Source organism: Ipomoea nil, unplaced genomic scaffold, assembly GCF_001879475.1.
Source record: "Ipomoea nil cultivar Tokyo-kokei standard unplaced genomic scaffold, Asagao_1.1 scaffold1361, whole genome shotgun sequence".
In the NCBI taxonomy this organism is placed as follows: Eukaryota; Viridiplantae; Streptophyta; class Magnoliopsida; order Solanales; family Convolvulaceae; genus Ipomoea; species Ipomoea nil.
The window spans coordinates 1,947,826-1,965,137 of NW_017617789.1; the positions used below are offsets into that span (position 1 = coordinate 1,947,826).

Consider the following 17,312-nt stretch of genomic DNA (forward strand, 5'->3'; position numbering starts at 1 on the left):
AAATCACTGTAAAATCCTATTAAGAGAAAAAGAAGAGTTTGTCAATCGTCGACGCTATAAATCTCATAGATCTGTATCTAGTTTCTGCCCGTCTTTCCCATTATTCTCATCGATCAAACACATATAGATATGATTTTACAGTGGTTTTGTTTAGATATTGAAGATATTTCTTTGGGATGACAATTTTACCCCTAAAAATTTAAAATTCGACAACATTTCACCGTCAATTTAACCAAAAAGACTAAACTGATAAAAATAACAAAGTTAGACACTAAAATTAAAAATTTTTAAAATTATACACCAAAAATAATAAAACTTAAAAAGTTATAAGACTAAAAGTGAAATTAATTATTCAACAAATATATTACACTTGTAAATTTTTTAATATATGTTAAGAAAGAAAAAAAGGAGGCAGACACACACACATATATAATTTGCAAAGGCACATGCAATTGAGTAGCAGTTAATAGGTTGTGTCAGTAGATGGAGAAAAGAGCAGCATCCACTCCCAACGACAAAACAAAAAGTCCACTGATCTTTCAGTACCCTTTCTGCCACTGCATAAAAGGAGATCCACCAACACCACAACCAAAATAAACCAATATAGCTAGTCCGAGCTCACTAATTTAATATGCAGTATTTGAGAGAAAAGATTAAGATTCGAACCTCAGCAGCAACCGTGTGAATTGTATATCTAAAGTTGATAGATTCTTTATGTGCACCTGCATTTGACCATGTCTGATGAACCATTGAGTTTCGTTGAATATAACATTCGTTTATGTATTTTTTATTCATTGATGATGATAAAAATATGACACAAACCTGACTCACGTAGGTTTAACTCTTCATGTCAAGACAAAGAGCAACTCAAGTAACCGTCTCCTCATTTATAAGGGAGCTTACTTTTACTCTCAAAACTAGTGACAAAAGACGACTTCTCTGTCTAAATACAAATCAAACAACAGATCTTTAATCGGGGAAGTGTGAACTTGATCTCCAACTAATTGCCCCTTTTACCCTTCCACCCTCATCATCCTTACTTTATTGTAACACTAAACCTATCTAAGTATTATACACTTATTTGACTAAACTCTTCAACTAAAATTTTACTTTTTTGAATTTTTGGTGTCATTGTGTGGGTGGGGTGGTGGTTGTTCTAGTCTTTCAGAATGGCCCACAAATCTTATGAAGCATTTGGCATCCTATGATTGTCGCTTCATTACACTTTTTTTCTACATATATAATACATGATGAATTGAGGCAATGTCATTTCTGCAAAATGTCTCAGCTTTACTCAAAACTCCTTTTGATCTTTTCATCCCTACCACAGATTCATGACCCACATTTTTCTCTCTTCATCTCCACCAATCAATAATTCTCTATATCTTCCACTTGGTTTGGTCCTCTGTCTCTTCATCCACCTAAACAAAAACATACCAGGGTGTAAATAAACCGCCATTACATCAGCATAAAATTTATCAACATTTCACCAAAAAAGGTGAAAAACTGAGTTGAACTTGATTATTGTACCAGAAGGTCACGAGTTTGAGGTCTTATCTGTCTCGACACAGTTTAATTGATCAACTAATTCAAAGTAGATTGACCGCCTATTTTGCTAGTTGTCAATGTGTGGGTTCTAACTGATCGGCTCAAACGAAGAAGATCACTAGACCGCTCTTAATGGGAGTTAAAATTGTAACCTTGTGACTACCTAGTCAACAACTTGGCGTGCACTTCTTGACATCAGATATCGCGTTTTGGCTGAAAGAATGCGACGATTCTTCTGTTTAGTAAAGCCAATTAAATGTTGCTGTCACAAAAGGAAGCATTTAATGTGAAAGGGAGAAGAGGAGAAGAAAGAAACAATGGAAATGGTGTGGAGATGAGAAGGGGGACCAGTTAAAGATTGATCATAATAAGCAGTGATGATGAGGGCAGAGAGGAAATGAAAAGCTGAAAGGCTGCACACCACAAACTCAACCTCACAGATTTCTGCTCTTCCTTAAGATCACAGATGCCAGAGCCATTTCAAAGGAAGTTTCACAAGTTTAGATTTGAAACTTTTGTTTCCAGTTGATCCATTTCAAGAGTTTCATCTGTGTTAGAAACACTACCTGCTACATTCAACTTCCCTAGTTGAAGGAATGCAAGAAACATTCAACTGTATTGACCGATTGTCCTGGGGTATAACTCAACTGGTTGACCAATCCAAAGAAAGTTAAAACTGGATGTAGGGTTCAATTCCTACCAGAGATGGTAGGTATGGATTGGCCCTGAACAAACTGACTGTCAAGTCACATCTTACGATTTACCTTTTTCACTCAGGCTCTAAAGCACGGACAAATAGAAATTCTCAGAGTTGGGGTTCAATCCTGTTTTTTAAATACCGACTGAGAAAGGCCTATACTCCACCCCAAACAGTTAGCATTCATGTACTTGTCCATGTGATTTCACTACTTTCAAACCAAAACAAGAATGCACAACTTGGAATATAAAGCATTAATGTTTATAAGTTTGAAAGTGACAAGTAATGCATTATAGGCATTGGACTTTAATACTGTAAGATGCTAGCTTGAAATGATGCCAACCCAACTACCAATTTCAAAGCCATTCAATATATAACTAACCAAACAGTACAAAGCTCAGAATTAACTAACAATCAAGACAGTTGATCACAAACCATGACAGAAAAGATAGTCAAAATCCCCAGAATGCAAGAACTTCAGAAGACAATATGGCAGAAATCTTAGCCTGGGAAATCAAAATCTCTCACAGTACAGTGAAAAGGTTCTAATCTGCAAACTGCAGAGAACTGACCATCAGTTGTGAAGTGTCAGCGTTATACCATTGTGTCGACATGTCCCTTCTTTATCTCTTACATAAAATCAACTAGTTAGAAATAAAGAACAAGAACTAGCTACAAGTGTAGAGAAATATTTGAATTATGTAGACTTATTAAAGGATTAGTTCATCTGAGAAGTTCTATTTTAAGACAGGCTTACAAGATAAAATGTTTGGCCATACTATGGAAAAACTGTAAAAACCTATGAATCAAACGAGCAATAGAATATAGTGTGTAAAAAGGTGTCAAAACACATTTTATCTTTCCTCTTCTTGTGCCAGCAATGGATCCTTTAAACGGTACCAAGCACCTTCAGAGTCCAGATGAAGCGATTCTGGGAAAGAAACAGTCAAAACTGATATGAGAAATTGAGAATTGCTGCTGAAATGGTTGCTTCTGGTGAATAATAGCTAAGCTGTGTGTATTAGAAACTGAACTACAATCCTGAAAAGAGAAAGAAGGGATATTTGGAAAGAGATCACAAATAAATGAAAATCTTATGAAGGATGCCCACAGATAAATGAAAATCTTACCAAAATGCCACCAAAAAAAAAAAATCAAATCTTAGTTGGCCGGGATAGCAATTGAGAAACTAAAATGCATACTTACACAAATAACAATAATTTCCACAATTTATGAATCACAAACACCAAAGTTCATTTTGTCAGAAGTGGTAGCATTCACAAAATGGTTGAGATTCAACTTAAGGTTGCCACTTGCCATGATGGAAAAAGTGAAAAACCAATGCAATAACATGTGTTTTTAATGGTCACATACCTATGTCAAATATGTCTTTCAGAGAGTTAGGATAAGAGAAAATTTTAAGAACGGTAGTTGAAGTGTTACAAAGATAAAAATCTGTTTGTCCACCTAGAGTGTTGGGGGGGAGAAAGAGCGGCTTTGGAGCAGAAAAGCTTGTTGAAAATGAGGGAATCCATATTTGATAATAAAACACACTGATGCAAGTCCTTGGACAGAATTAACAGAATAAGTGAAGCAAACTCATGATCATTCATTGTGACCCAAATTGGGCCTAAGCACAGGTATCTTATGCCTTCCAACCTCAAGATCAAAAGGAAAACACTAAAGCAGTAGCTAAGACATTGTGACCCAAATTGGGCCAGGTAGCATAGGTCTTTATGGCCTTACCCATTGGGCAAACACTAAATCACACTTGAGAGACATTGACCTAATCCAGGCCAGATAGAATATCATTCAACCTACGAGGCAGACATACCAAAGGTTTGAACAAGTCCACATATCTACTATTGGCTTTAACACGCTAGGTTACATTTAGCACACAAAAAGGATGTTTTGTGAGGCGGGTGAGATCCAAAACAGTGGACCTCAACACTGCATCAAGTGAGCATATATTTTTAAAGGTCAAAAACTAAGTGCAGTCCATGAACCAAAAAACAGAAACAATTTCATCACATGTTTTTTCTCCTACACCCGGTGACCTCTACAGTCTTTACTCTTTTGTGAAGACATTTAGTTATCTTTTAAAAGTATCTTATCCTTTGAGCCAACAAATCCTCGCCCATTTTAGTCGTTTAGGACTTTCTAATTCCAATCATTTTCGGTTTAATTTGGCAAGTGCAATGAATGACTCCATCCTCCGTCCTCCACAGCATCGCAGAGGTTCGATAAAGCTTCACTCCATACTTTCAAAATATTCGCAAACACAGACCATGGTGAGAATGCTCACATCAATCATATTTATTTTATAATATATAATGGAATATTGGGTACCGGGCCAACCAAACAAGCCCAATCCACAGCTAACACAGCAATTTACTAAGCAGCCAAACCCGAGAGCTCTGATCTGCACTCTGCAGACATGCTAATTTGAAAGGATTAGACAAGCATTAAATGACATTTAATGCCTGTTAGATGCCGTCACAGCAAGTGTAGCAGTCAAGGCACTCCCCTAGAAACACGCTATTAATCTAGAACAACCTAATTGTCAATGCCTCATATTTCACAAGTATCATAGTATAAATAGATGCTCCTTACATGGAACGTGAATCCAACTCCCCTAGAAACACGCTATTACTCCGTTGCATCTAGACATAATGGTATAACAAACTTAATTTGACAAGACATTTAGATTAACAATATCACAAGCCATGTAGGGCTACTAATTATTCTTCTCCTCAAATATTGTTCTTGTGATATATCTAGTACCTTGAGTTGACTAAACCTATCAATATATAAATGCCTAGCTGTAAGACCATATCCTTTGAAGCAACTATAACAAACTAGCTCCAATATAAAGGGTATATCCTTCTGGCAATGAGCATATATAAATTGTTATAAACTAAGATTGGGCTAGGATCACTCAATTGAGCCATAATGCACATGGGCCAAACCACACTGCCATTTTGAATCAAACCGGGTGACCACTTAATGAACAGGCTATATGACACCATGTTAAAAACTAAGATTGGGCTAGGGTCCTAGGTCACTCAATTGGGCTACAATGCACATAGGCCAAACCAAACTAAAAGATTGAATCCAACCAATCTAACTCATGGCCTTATAAACGCATATGTTCTCTCTTATTTTATCAAAATGTAGGACTCAACATAAACAATGGTAAAAATCTTTTCAAATCCAGAACTTCACCTAATCAGTTCAATCACCCTCCCGCTTCTCTTGTGAATTGAGGCCGCCTTTAGCAAATAATGAAGCTTCAGAGCAAGCAAATTCAGATAAGTGATCCCTGGGGTCTAATTACTTTTAGTAATATAATTTTGGAAGATCACCGAACTTATTGTTTTTTAACAATTAAGTCATTGAACTGAAATTAAAAGGTGTGCAATTGAATAAAACCATCAAACAAACAAAAAATGCGCAATTGGGACATTCAAACTTCAAAATGATGCTGTGCAGATGAATCAAATGCAGAATAAAAATTCACACTTACAGAACTGATCATCACGTATCAATCCACACGCTTGTAAGACACATGTTTCCTAGCAGCCCTAGCATTTTCGTATTCGAATTTCAATACATTGGGGATATCCGAAGTGTCCTTAATGTAAAAGAACCTCCCAAAAGCGCTCTCCTCAATAGCCGTAAAATAACGTCTGATTATAGAATTAACCACCCAGAACCAGGCGGCGCCGAGGAAAGCGCCGAGCGAAGCCCCGGCAAAGACCTGCGCCACCGTGTGATAACCTAGGTAGACCCTCGAGTGGAGAGTCAGAATCGCCAACGGCCAGATCAGAAGAACAGCGAACAACATTTGGTACCGGAACAAGGATCCCAGTCTCCGGTGGGTGAGTAGCGTGAAGTAGACGGCGAAGAAGAACATGTATTGGGCGTGGCTGGAGGGCCAGCCATGCGAATCGCACATCTCTAGGATCACGCAGGTCTCGGGGCGGGCCTGCTGGACCGACGTCTTGATGACCTCATTGATTATCTGGGAAATAAGCAGGCCTAAGGCGAAGAACATGCCCTGGAGCTCGCGGCGGAACATGAAGTGGGAGATGAAGCCGCCGAAGGTGATGAAGACGGGCACCAGCGACACCCAGGCCAGGAAATGCCCCAGCTGATCGCCCTTCCGGTACCGGACGTGCGTGAGAGTCACGGCCTTCAGCGGAACGTGGGACATGGCGGATTGCGCAATGAGATCTGCGATGTGTACAATCACAGCGCCTGAGAGAGAGCAAAGCGAAAGAGAAAACCAGTTGACAGAAGAAAAATGGCTATGGAGGAAAGAGAAGTGTTATATAGTTTAGCAAAAAGATGAATCGCATCTGTTCTCCTCCATTTTTCCCATCTAACACCCGCAGAATTGGAAAAATTCAACACAGCAAATTTTCACCTTCACCCCTCAAAATCTTATACCATCACACATGAGTCCCTAATGGCCATAATACTTAGCTGATTCTAATTTCGTTAAGGGTGTGTTTGGAAGGAAATCATTTTCCGGGTTTGTGGTGTTTGGCTAGGTAGATAAATAAGAAGTCAAAGAAAAATCACTTGCTATCAATGGAAAACAACCCCATTCTTCCGGAAAATGACTTCCCCTTTTTTTGGGGGGAAGTGATTTTCCAAGTGCACTGTTCACGCTTGTTCTCTCTGCTATCTCCACAAGCTGCCAGTGGACTGCGTTCCCATGGGCCGATTCGCCGTCGTCGGAATCGGAGTGACGCCTTCGCCGCCTCTGTTCTCCCGTTCGTCGCCTCCGTCATCTCCGCCTCTTTCTCCCTCATCGACTGCGCTGCCCCCATAGCCTTCTCTTTTGCAGTCTGCGCCGTCCTCGAAGCCTTCTCCTTCGTCGTCTCCGTCCTAGAGCATCCTTCGCCGACTGAGTCTTCGAGGTACATTAAGTACAGTGGCGGAAATCAAATTTGGGGAAAGTCGAAATTCATAACCCGATCTTTTGCAGTCTGCGCCGTCCTCGAATCCATGACCCGATCGTTAATCAGACACCGGCGAGTTCTCTGGACGTTGGCACCCAGCCGGCAAATTGAGGAGGTGGACAAAGAAATCAGTGATGGCGGTGGTCCGGACTTTGGCACCCAGCCGGCAAATTGAGGAGGCGGACAAAGAAATCAGTGATGGCGGTGGTCTTTGTTCGCCTGTGGCTGCTGTTTCTAGTCCATGGGAATTTCCGACAACTGCCATGAGAATGTTATTAGTCCAATTTTGAATAATTTAGTGTGGATGAACATGGGATTAATTTCAATTTGAGAGACAAGATTTTGCTGTGATTTTGTTTTGGTTTATTACTTTAAATGGCAATTTTATTTTGATTTTTATATTTTAATTATACAATTCTACTCATTTTTCAGAAAATGAACCAAACACACAAACACAGTTTTCTGTTGGGCATCCAAACACCGGAAAGGAAAATGTTTTATGGAAAATGACTCATTTTTCAAAAAACATTTTTCAAAAGTCATTTTTCTGCTTTCCAAACGGACCCTAAATTAATCTTAAACTCAAAACATTTCACCTCAGATTCACTATATGAAAATAAATCACAAGTCACACAATTAGTCCACCGATCAGTCTTCTAGCATCTGTTTTTTTTTTTTTTTTTTTTTTTTTTTTACAAAAAACAAAACTATACCAAGAGAGAGTAATTTTTAAATTTTGATTTTTATGTGTAATTTGTATATATTTCTTCAAGCGCCAAGCATCTTGTGCTCAGATGGTACTCGGGTAGAACTCTCATATGGGAGATTGTGAGTCCATGCCTCAGTGAATGTGTTATTAGTTCGCTCTTTGTGCTTCAGTAGGTTGAGAAAGTAGCTATGAACAGATACTACATTGTAATAGAGTTAATGGCATTCAAAAAAAAGAAAGTGTATTATTCTCTAATAATATATTAATTAAAATAAAAATATTTATAAATAACTAAAATTAATTATCATAAATCAAATTGAGCATATAAAATAAAGTGAAATACGTAATTAATAAACCATAGTTAATCCATACTTTAGGTCAAAAATAATTTTGTGTAAAATGTCTTTAACTATACAAATATGAATGTTTGAATAATAAGGGAATAAGGTTCAAATTGGCCACTGAACGTATTTTGAAAATGCAATTAGGTCACTGAACGAAAAAAATATGCAATTAGGTCACTGAACACTCAAAAAACGTGCAATTAGACCACTTGAACACTCCAAATGTATGCAATTTCACCGGATAGCAGGTTACCATCAATTTTAGCAGGTTACCTGCTTACGTGGCAGCTGAGTTGACATTTTTAATAATTTTAAAATAATTTTTAATAAATTTTAATAATAAATTTTTAGAAAATTGAAAAAAAAAATGAATAAAAATAATAAAAAATAAAAACTAATACGACCCGTCGTTTTTTTTTTTTTAAGTTTTTGTTTTTTAAAAAAGTATTATTAAAATTTATTAAAATTATTTAAAAATTATTAAAAATGCCAACTCAGCTGCCACGTAAACAGGTAACCTGCTAAAATTGATGATAACCTGCTATCAGGTGAAATTGCATATATTTGGAGTGTTCAGTGACCTAATTACACTTTTTTTTCGTTCAGTGGTTTAATTGCATTTTCTAGTTACGTTCAGTGGCCAATTTAAGCCTTATTCCAATAATAAGGGACTCAAGTATCATGATAGTCCATTTCCGGGGTCCAAGTGAGAAGTTCGAAAATTTTGCTGTCATCAAATGGGAATATAAAGAACCAGATAAAAGACAGGGTGAGGGCTAGAAACACGTTCTCTTACACGTGGTCAACCCCTTTACCACTCCTAGACTACGCTATTCAAGTATAAAGTATTCTTGTTTCAAAAAAAAAAAGTATAAAGTATTCTGCTTTCAAAAAAAAAAAAAAAGAAAAAAAAAGTATAAAGTATGCAATGCCTTCTTTTTATTTTATTTTTAATTTTAAATTCTTCAATATTAAGCGTGTCTCCTTTCTTGCTTGCATGATATAAGTAATTTAGTTGGGTGTCACCCAAGTCGTACTCTAATGTTTAACATTATCACATGGCATTTAATATAGTGAGGTGACGCACGAGTTTATGAGAGAAAAGCTTCACATAGAAATTTTAAGGATTCGTATAGAACTGTGTGAAAATATTTTTCTGAAAATAATTAAGAAGATGACTTATTTTTTAAAAAACTATTATAATTTTATGGTGTTTAATTGAAAGTAATAAAATTATCTTTTATTGTTTGACTAAAAGTTAATATATTACAAATTTTATGTTTAGTTTTTTTTTTTTTTTTTAAATAACATATTATTTGTTTATAATAATAATAGTATAGTATGTGGTGGTGATGGTGGTGGTTGTGTTGGTGGCGGTGGCGGTGATGGTATTGGTGTGGTGTGATTGTGATTGTGGTAGTAATAATAATTCGGGAACTAAGTTGGAAAAAAAATAGAGTGGAGAGGTGGTGGTTCATTCTGATTGTTTTAATCTATGTAACTCTCTTTCTTTGCGTCCTTTTGATATTTCTTATGTTGGTATAGTGGTATGTGATTGTAGTGGGTTAGCTTTTTTTTTTTTACTTCATGTATTTTTCAGTTTATTTGTCGTTCAGTTAATAAGGCGTGTGATCGGTGGATTGTTTAGTAGCGAAGGGCTTGTCGTAGGTTACTCTGGTGTGCTGGGACAATTGTCTACCTGAGTTTCTTGTTCTTTTTTTCTACTTGTTGGTTAATGAGAATTTCTGTTTTGTGTTAATAAAATCATTAAATAAGCAAAAAAAAAAAAAAAATTATATAGGAAAACAGTCATGTAACCTCCCTTTTTTCTTTTTTCTTTTTTTAAAGGTCCTTTTTTTGTTAACCTCCACTTAAAAAATAATTAATAATTTCAAAATGTATACAAATAACTAAGCAATTAAGGACGACTTCTAACCCTAATTCTCTCTTGATTTCCAACTCCTCTAATTCATATACAGCCACCGCCGTCCGATCGTCTTCCCCTGCCGCCATCTCTACTGCAGATAACGTCCACCTTCATTGTCTTCACCATCGCTACCGGTCGTTACTCCTTTATTTCCGCACGGTTATTTCCCTTTGTTTTGTTTAACTGTTTTAGTTTGTTTGCAATTTTTGTGTTTTTCCTCTCGTTATTTTGACGAGTTTCTTCCTCTCATGTGGCGAGTTTTTTTTTCATAAAGCATGAAATGATAAAACTGGCCATGGCGTATGTTAATATCATCCTGGGTGACAAACATGCAATAAAAAAGAGACTCATATGAACTATGATATACAGTTTAGCCAGATGGAGATATTGTTAATGGATAGAAGAGTAGAAATAGATACTCAGATGGTGTGTAATACTATTCAATCAGAGTCAGACTTGGGAACGTTTGACCATATCATTAAAAAAGTTTAAAGTTCCTCCAAAGAATTCAACTTCAAATTTGCGACTGTAAGGAATGTTTGACCATTCCATCAATCCTTATTGTAAACGTTTCAGCCTATGATTAATGATACAAATTACACTTTTTTCTGAAAACCCTTTTGGTAACATGTAAATAATACAAATTACACATTTTTTGCTTATATGATGACTTAGTTGCACACATTTGTAATTCAATAGCCAAATTACACAAATTCAACAAGTTTAGTTGTTTATAAGTTTATTTGATAATTTTTTTTAAAGCAAAATTTAATTTGATTATCTTTTCTACTGACCTCTATTGTATTTTAAAGTATTAGAAAATGTACTCACTTCTTTACCTTCTCCCTCAACCCCCACTAAACCTCTCAAGTTTCCACCTAACCCCAATAACCCCTTCATGCATCCTTCAAACTCTCCGCCATGGTTGTCTTACTTGCCCATCAACTCCCTACCAGTGTTTAAATAATGAAATGGACAATTGATGTTCGGACCACGTTGTGCGAAATGGAGATAGATGTTCATATTATAAAATAGGAAGAATTGCAAGTTTGGATCTTTAAGTCTTAGGTATATTTGCCATTAAGGCAATAACTTGTAGTCAAGTATCATTAACCTTTTAATTTTATGTTAGGATATAGAAAGTTTGATCTGCAATCTTAGAGTTATATGATTTTCGATTATTAAAATAATTAGTGTAAGAAGGTCATAGTTAGAGCATTTCTATTTATGAGTTGGTTTTTCCCTCATAATACATGATTTTTTAAAAAAGAAAGTGATTGTTAGCTAGTGACCACCTTAAAAATATTTTATATATATTTTTGTTCTCTTTTCTAATTGGGCTGACAAAACAAATCATTTTGAATTTTATTGTTACCGATGTTCTTAAAGAGAGATATTTAAGGAAAAAAAAAGTCATAAGGCAAAAGAAAAATAAAAGAAATAATAAATAAGTATTGTGGCGGCAACAAAAGTTGCATAGCAAATTTGCTAGTCACATGGACAACCCATCAAAATAAACAATGCTTTTCTGAATTTTCACATCATCTTGCCAATGCTATCTTTGCTAGGATAATCTCAGTCTAAAACTCCATTAATTTCCATGATCAACTCAGGTTTTTGAATAACAAACGAAACTTTAGACAAATATATTTATGTAATGAACTAATGACAAAAAGTAAAAGTGGCATGACACTAATAACAAATTGAGTACTAAAAGCGACGTTACCGATAACTAAGGGTGGATCCACATTGAGGATAGTGGGGGTAGCTAGCTTAAATGGTAAGGTATGTGGTGTCCATCTTAAATGGCGATAGTTCTAATTGAATTTTTTTTTTTTATTTATAACATTGTGATTTTTTTAAAAATATTGATGAGTGATTTAAAATGTGTTTTCTTTCAAAAAATATTTTTATCTCGTTTGGATGTATTTTGATTTTCATCCCTAGTTAACAATATTTATGACTTGGTCTAATTGTTTTTTTTTTTTTTTTAAATATCTCATTAGTTTTAATCTTTCATCCCTATTGAATAAGATTTATGGATACGTCTCTACTAATAAGTAATAACAGAGTATACTAAATGCTATTATCTTACAATTAATGATAAAAAAATGTAATTTTTATAATATCACAACTATTATAATTAAGAGTAATACAATTCCATTATTTTAATATCACAACTGTTATTATGTCCAATATAATATCAGGAGCTCATGACACTATAATTCTACCATTCAACATCATCGTTACTACTTACTACTCAACCTATTTAATTATAATACTCTCCTAAATACACTCTAAGTGGTATATTTTGTTTATTTTGCCTATCATGGACATGAGTATTAAATGTATAAACATTTTATTACAAAAATTTATTTAAATGATATTTTCAATAGTGAAATAATAAATATTAAATTTAAATATTTTCATTTAAAAATGATTATTTCCCCTTATTTTTCACCTCATAGTCCTAGCTATGGAAGAGTGACACTTTTTAAAGCATATAGACTATAGAGGGTAAAATTTTAATTTATTAATTAAATTTGTAAATATTTAAAAATGTTTAAAGTGAACTAAAATTGTACTCCGTAAATATTACAGTCATCAAAATTTGTAATTGGCTCCATAAATACTACCTGCGGGTGTCCCCTTCCAATAGATCTAAAAAAATAAAAAATAAAAATTGTAAACATTAGTTTTAAAAAAGTTTAAAGCTGGAATGACAACATTGCCCCAATACAAAGACATGATAGAGGGTCAAAACAGTATTTTTCAAAGGATCTGAATTGGAACTCGGAAGCAACAAAATACACCCTCCAGACCTTAAACCCCTTCAAGCTTCAGCTAACGTAGAACCCTAGTAAGTTTCAAAAACAACCAGCGATTCTGAATATATATTCCCTTTCTAACTCGGAAAATTCTGCAACGCAAAAAAAATTGTAGTTCGGAAATGGATCGGGACACCTCTTTTCTGTTCGCGGGGACAAATTTCAACCGCAAAAAGTTCGCCGATGTTTTTGATAGATTCAAGGTACTGTTCTTCGAACCATTCTCTTAATTCTTAAAAAACAATCATAAATTGGTACAAAAACGTTTTTCTTTATGTTGTATGTGATGGACTGATGTTTGCCATTATATAACACTACAAGGACCCTAAGTTTACTTAATAGTTTCCGAAAGAGCGGTTTCAGTTTGATAAATGCGTGCATTAGTAGATGTAGGTGTTTATGCATTGTTAATCTGGGGTGAGTCTCTTGTGATTCGGGTCGGGGTAGGATAGGATATGTCTGGTAATGTAATACTAATCAAGAATAAGAATAATACTTTTGAATCAAAATATAATACTCAAAATGTAATACTAATTATGTATAAATTGATTGATTGTTAGTAATGAGAGAAAGTGTTATACTTAAAAATTGAATACTTTTAAATCAAAATGTAATATTAGGGTTTGAAGAGTTACTTATGAGGACAATGGTAATAGTTATGAAAAACATCTATCATTTGTTTTATGGATAAAGATCCGTTAGACGGTCTCATAAGAGATATTTCCAATAAGCTGATGGTTTTATTTGTCTTCTTATTCTTTGTGTTAAGGGGAAAAAAGAAAGTGATGAAGCAGCAGAGGAGTTGAATTTGATTGACTATGGAAGTACTCAGAAGGAGGAACATACATCATTGCGTGTTAGTAAGAAAAGGAAGAGGAAGGGAGCAGTTTCAGGTCATTTATGTTTATTAACAGATAGGTCTGAAAAGAATAATGGGTAATGACTTTGCCAATTGCTAATTTTGCTCATTCTGTGTTTTCATGGAATCAATTCTAGACCCAGTTGAAGGATTCAGTGTATTCACAAGTTCTAAATCAAAAACAGAAGCTGATGGTGAAGGAAAGGAGCATCGTGGAAGTGAAATTTTAGAGGGAAAGAAGGAATACTATAGACAATTGGAGGTTCTTCTCTTTCTATTTCTCATTTTCTTTCAAGGCATATGATGCCAGATTGGAACACATTTGACCATTGTGGGGAATACAAATGAGATTATTAATACAATTTATTTCCCCCTTGCAGCGGGATGCAATTTTCCGGAAGAAACACAATATTCATGTTTCTGGGAGTAATGTTCCTTCATGTCTACAGAGCTTTACAGAGTTAAAATCAAGGTGGTCCTCGTACATTTTCTTTAATGCACTTAATAAATTTGATCTCAAGCATTATTTTCCAGATTGTAAATCTTATTGGTAATATGTCATCGGTCATCCAGGTTTGGATGCAAATCATACCTGTTACGCAATCTGGCAAAACTAGGATTCAAAGAGCCAACACCAATTCAAATGCAGGCTATTCCAGTCATCCTATCTGTATGATCTCATCAAAATCACTTTATTCTTTATAATTGTTATCACTTTCCTTCTTTGTAAATACTATTTGTCTGAAATGTTAGGGACGTGAATGTTTTGCTTGTGCACAAACTGGTTCTGGAAAAACATTTGCTTTTGTCTGTCCAATACTTATGAAGCTCAAGGTACTATTACATATTGGCACCTGCATTACATTTGAATGAAATGGTCACTGGAAGTTTTCTGACAATGGTTTTGCTTGTCCAGCAAACTTCTAAAGATGGTGTCCGAGCTGTAATTCTTTGCCCTACAAGAGAGTTAGCTGCTCAGACAGCAAGAGAATGCAAGAAGTTAACCAAAAGAAAGGAATTCCATATCAAATTGATGACTAAACAACTTGCAAAAAGTGCTGACTTTTCAGTGCTTCATTGTGATATACTCATATCAACACCATTTCGCTTACAGTATGCTATTAACAAAAGAAAGCTTGATTTAAGTAGGTATGTTGAACCATCGTTACTTTTTTTTAAAGGGAAAGAGAGATTTTTATTGGATTAGGTTACATGCTTATATGTTTCTTGAGACGATGTTTTTTAGCTTTCCAACTGCAAAATTGTACCAGTATTTTTTTAGCCAGAAAATAGAATTTATTTTGCTCAGAGAAGAGACTTAAAAAAAAAAAAAAACCCGTAGCAAATACTTGAAACAGACCAGTTGCAAATTTGTGATGGGCATCTATACTTATGCAAATTCATCACATTTGTACATGAGAAAAATGAAATTTAGAATTTTTAGGTTTGAAAAACAAAAAATGTCTCTTCTCTGTGCAAAATAAATTCTATTTTCTGGCTAAAAACCCTGGTACAGTTTTGCAAATTCACCATCTTTGTGCATGAGAAAAATCATTTTTGCATGTGTATCTGAACAGGGTTGAATTTCTTGTCTTGGATGAAGCTGATAAGCTTTTTGAGCTGGGCTTGATGGAGCAGGTTGATTCAGTGTTCAAAGCTTGCTCAAATCCTTCAATTTTGCACTCACTGTTCAGCGCTACTTTACCGGACGAGGTTGAAAAGATTGCACGGACAATCATGCATGATGCTGTTCGTGTTATCATTGGTCGGAAGTAAGTACTAAATGCCTTTTAGTAAAGATCTGAAATTGAACCGTTATTCTTAAACTCAAATTCCTTCAAACTTTTACAGAAATTCTGCTTCTGAAACAATTAAGCAGAAACTGGTGTTTGTAGGAAGTGAAGAAGGAAAATTTATTGCTCTTCGCCAAACCTTTTCAGAGGTATGCTCCTTTTAGCAAATAGAATTGTCTCTACCCTTTTTAAAGCACAGTTTAGTCTCTCTTCTATTGTCGACCTTACTTCTTCCTGTTATTTTTTCTCTGTCCTTCTTACTTTTTTTGGTAGGGATCTTTGCCCTTCTTACTTTATATGAATGGAAGCATGGAGAAACTTTGGATTTCAGTTTCATCAAAGTGATTATATATACATCTTATACTCATTAGCTTCTTTCAACATACTGATTTGTATGAAAAATTATATCAACCCTTCCCCTTTTTTAAATGAGAAGGTGACGAACTTCCAAATCTTCATTTTGTATGTTATACGACAATGATCCTGAACGGTGTCATCTGGAGGTTTTTGACCCCATTAACAGTTCTTTACTTTTCTGAATTTCCAATCTTTATTGCTGATGCTTATTACTTGCAGAATACACATTGTTATACTATATGCATTTTTTGCTCATCTTAAAGACTTAAACATTTATTATTTGTGGCAGAGTTTGAATCCACCAGTGCTAATATTTGTTCAAAACAAAGAGAGGGCTAAGGAGCTGTACAATGAGGTGAAGTTTGATGACATTAGAGCAGATGTAATACACTCAGATCTCTCGCAAAAACAGGCAAGTTTATAGCCGATTCCTTGTGTCATTCCAATTGTAATCCACATCATTTTTACCTCTGTAAGAGAGGGCTTGGAGGTGTGGATTCGTATATATAATATATTCTTGTTTACATAATAATGCCAGCCTCATTAACCACAGAAACAATTTAATATTTTATTTACTGACCCAAATTAATGAATGCAGAGAGAAAATGCAGTTGATAACTTTAGAGCCGGAAAAACATGGGTTTTAATCGCAACAGATGTTATTGCCCGTGGTATGGATTTCAAAGGTGTCAATTGTGTCATCAATTATGATTTTCCAGATTCTTCTTCTGCATACATTCACAGAATTGGTATATAACTTCGGACTATAGCTTCCAGCCTCTCTTCTTCTTCTTCATGATGGTTACTGAAACTACACATTTTGATGTTCAAAATAGGGCGATCTGGGAGAGCGGGAAGGAGTGGAGAGGCCATCACCTTCTACACAGAAGCTGATGTCCAGTTTCTGCGGAACATAGCTAATGTTATTACTGCATCTGGAGGCGAGGTTCCCGACTGGATCATGTCAATGTCCAAGAAGAAATGGAGGAAGCACAGACCGCAAAGAGAATCGATTTCAACAGGACCCCAAGACGATTAAAACATAAATTACACTCCCCGGCCACCTCGTGGGAAGGAAAGTTTTGTTGTTGTGAGTTCGTAACTTGCTAATCTTAGACAATACCTGAAAATGTTCCTTATGAACTACACATCTGTCATAGAGATCTGTTTTCTGTCATTTGAAGAAATCATTGTACATTTTGTTGGACAAGAAAGAAAAAGAAAAAAAAGTGTCAATTCCTGAGAATATGTTGTCACCTGCCGAGGTTGACATTTGATAT

General features: G+C 35.2%; 2 protein-coding genes across 4 annotated transcripts; one reads left to right on the forward strand and one right to left on the reverse strand.

Moving 5' to 3' along the window:
- Positions 1–1,110: 1,110 nt before the first annotated feature.
- Positions 1,111–6,663, reverse strand: LOC109185896 (lipid phosphate phosphatase gamma, chloroplastic). 3 transcript variants are annotated; one of them, XM_019335871.1, is made up of 2 exons: positions 5,772–6,663; positions 1,111–1,421 (listed from the first exon to the last, which is right to left on the reverse strand). In XM_019335871.1, the coding sequence occupies exon 1, from the start codon at positions 6,459–6,461 to the stop codon at positions 5,790–5,792; it is 672 nt and encodes a 223-aa protein (XP_019191416.1). In that variant the 5' UTR covers positions 6,462–6,663; the 3' UTR covers positions 1,111–1,421; positions 5,772–5,789. The 3 variants fall into 3 exon arrangements, with proteins under 3 accessions (XP_019191416.1, XP_019191415.1, XP_019191414.1); XM_019335870.1 differs by lacking the exon at positions 1,111–1,421 and adding an exon at positions 2,922–3,176 and having other exon boundaries at positions 5,772–6,662; XM_019335869.1 differs by lacking the exon at positions 1,111–1,421 and adding an exon at positions 2,922–3,286 and having other exon boundaries at positions 5,772–6,656.
- A 6,369-nt stretch (positions 6,664–13,032) lies between these two features.
- On the forward strand, positions 13,033–17,278 carry LOC109185879 (DEAD-box ATP-dependent RNA helicase 57). Its single transcript, XM_019335844.1, has 12 exons — positions 13,033–13,226; positions 13,793–13,916; positions 14,020–14,144; positions 14,263–14,354; positions 14,456–14,552; positions 14,636–14,716; positions 14,799–15,031; positions 15,460–15,654; positions 15,734–15,824; positions 16,322–16,444; positions 16,631–16,781; positions 16,869–17,278. The coding sequence occupies exons 1-12, from the start codon at positions 13,146–13,148 to the stop codon at positions 17,069–17,071; spliced, it is 1,596 nt and encodes a 531-aa protein (XP_019191389.1). The 5' UTR covers positions 13,033–13,145; the 3' UTR covers positions 17,072–17,278.
- The last annotated feature ends 34 nt before the right edge of the window (positions 17,279–17,312 follow it).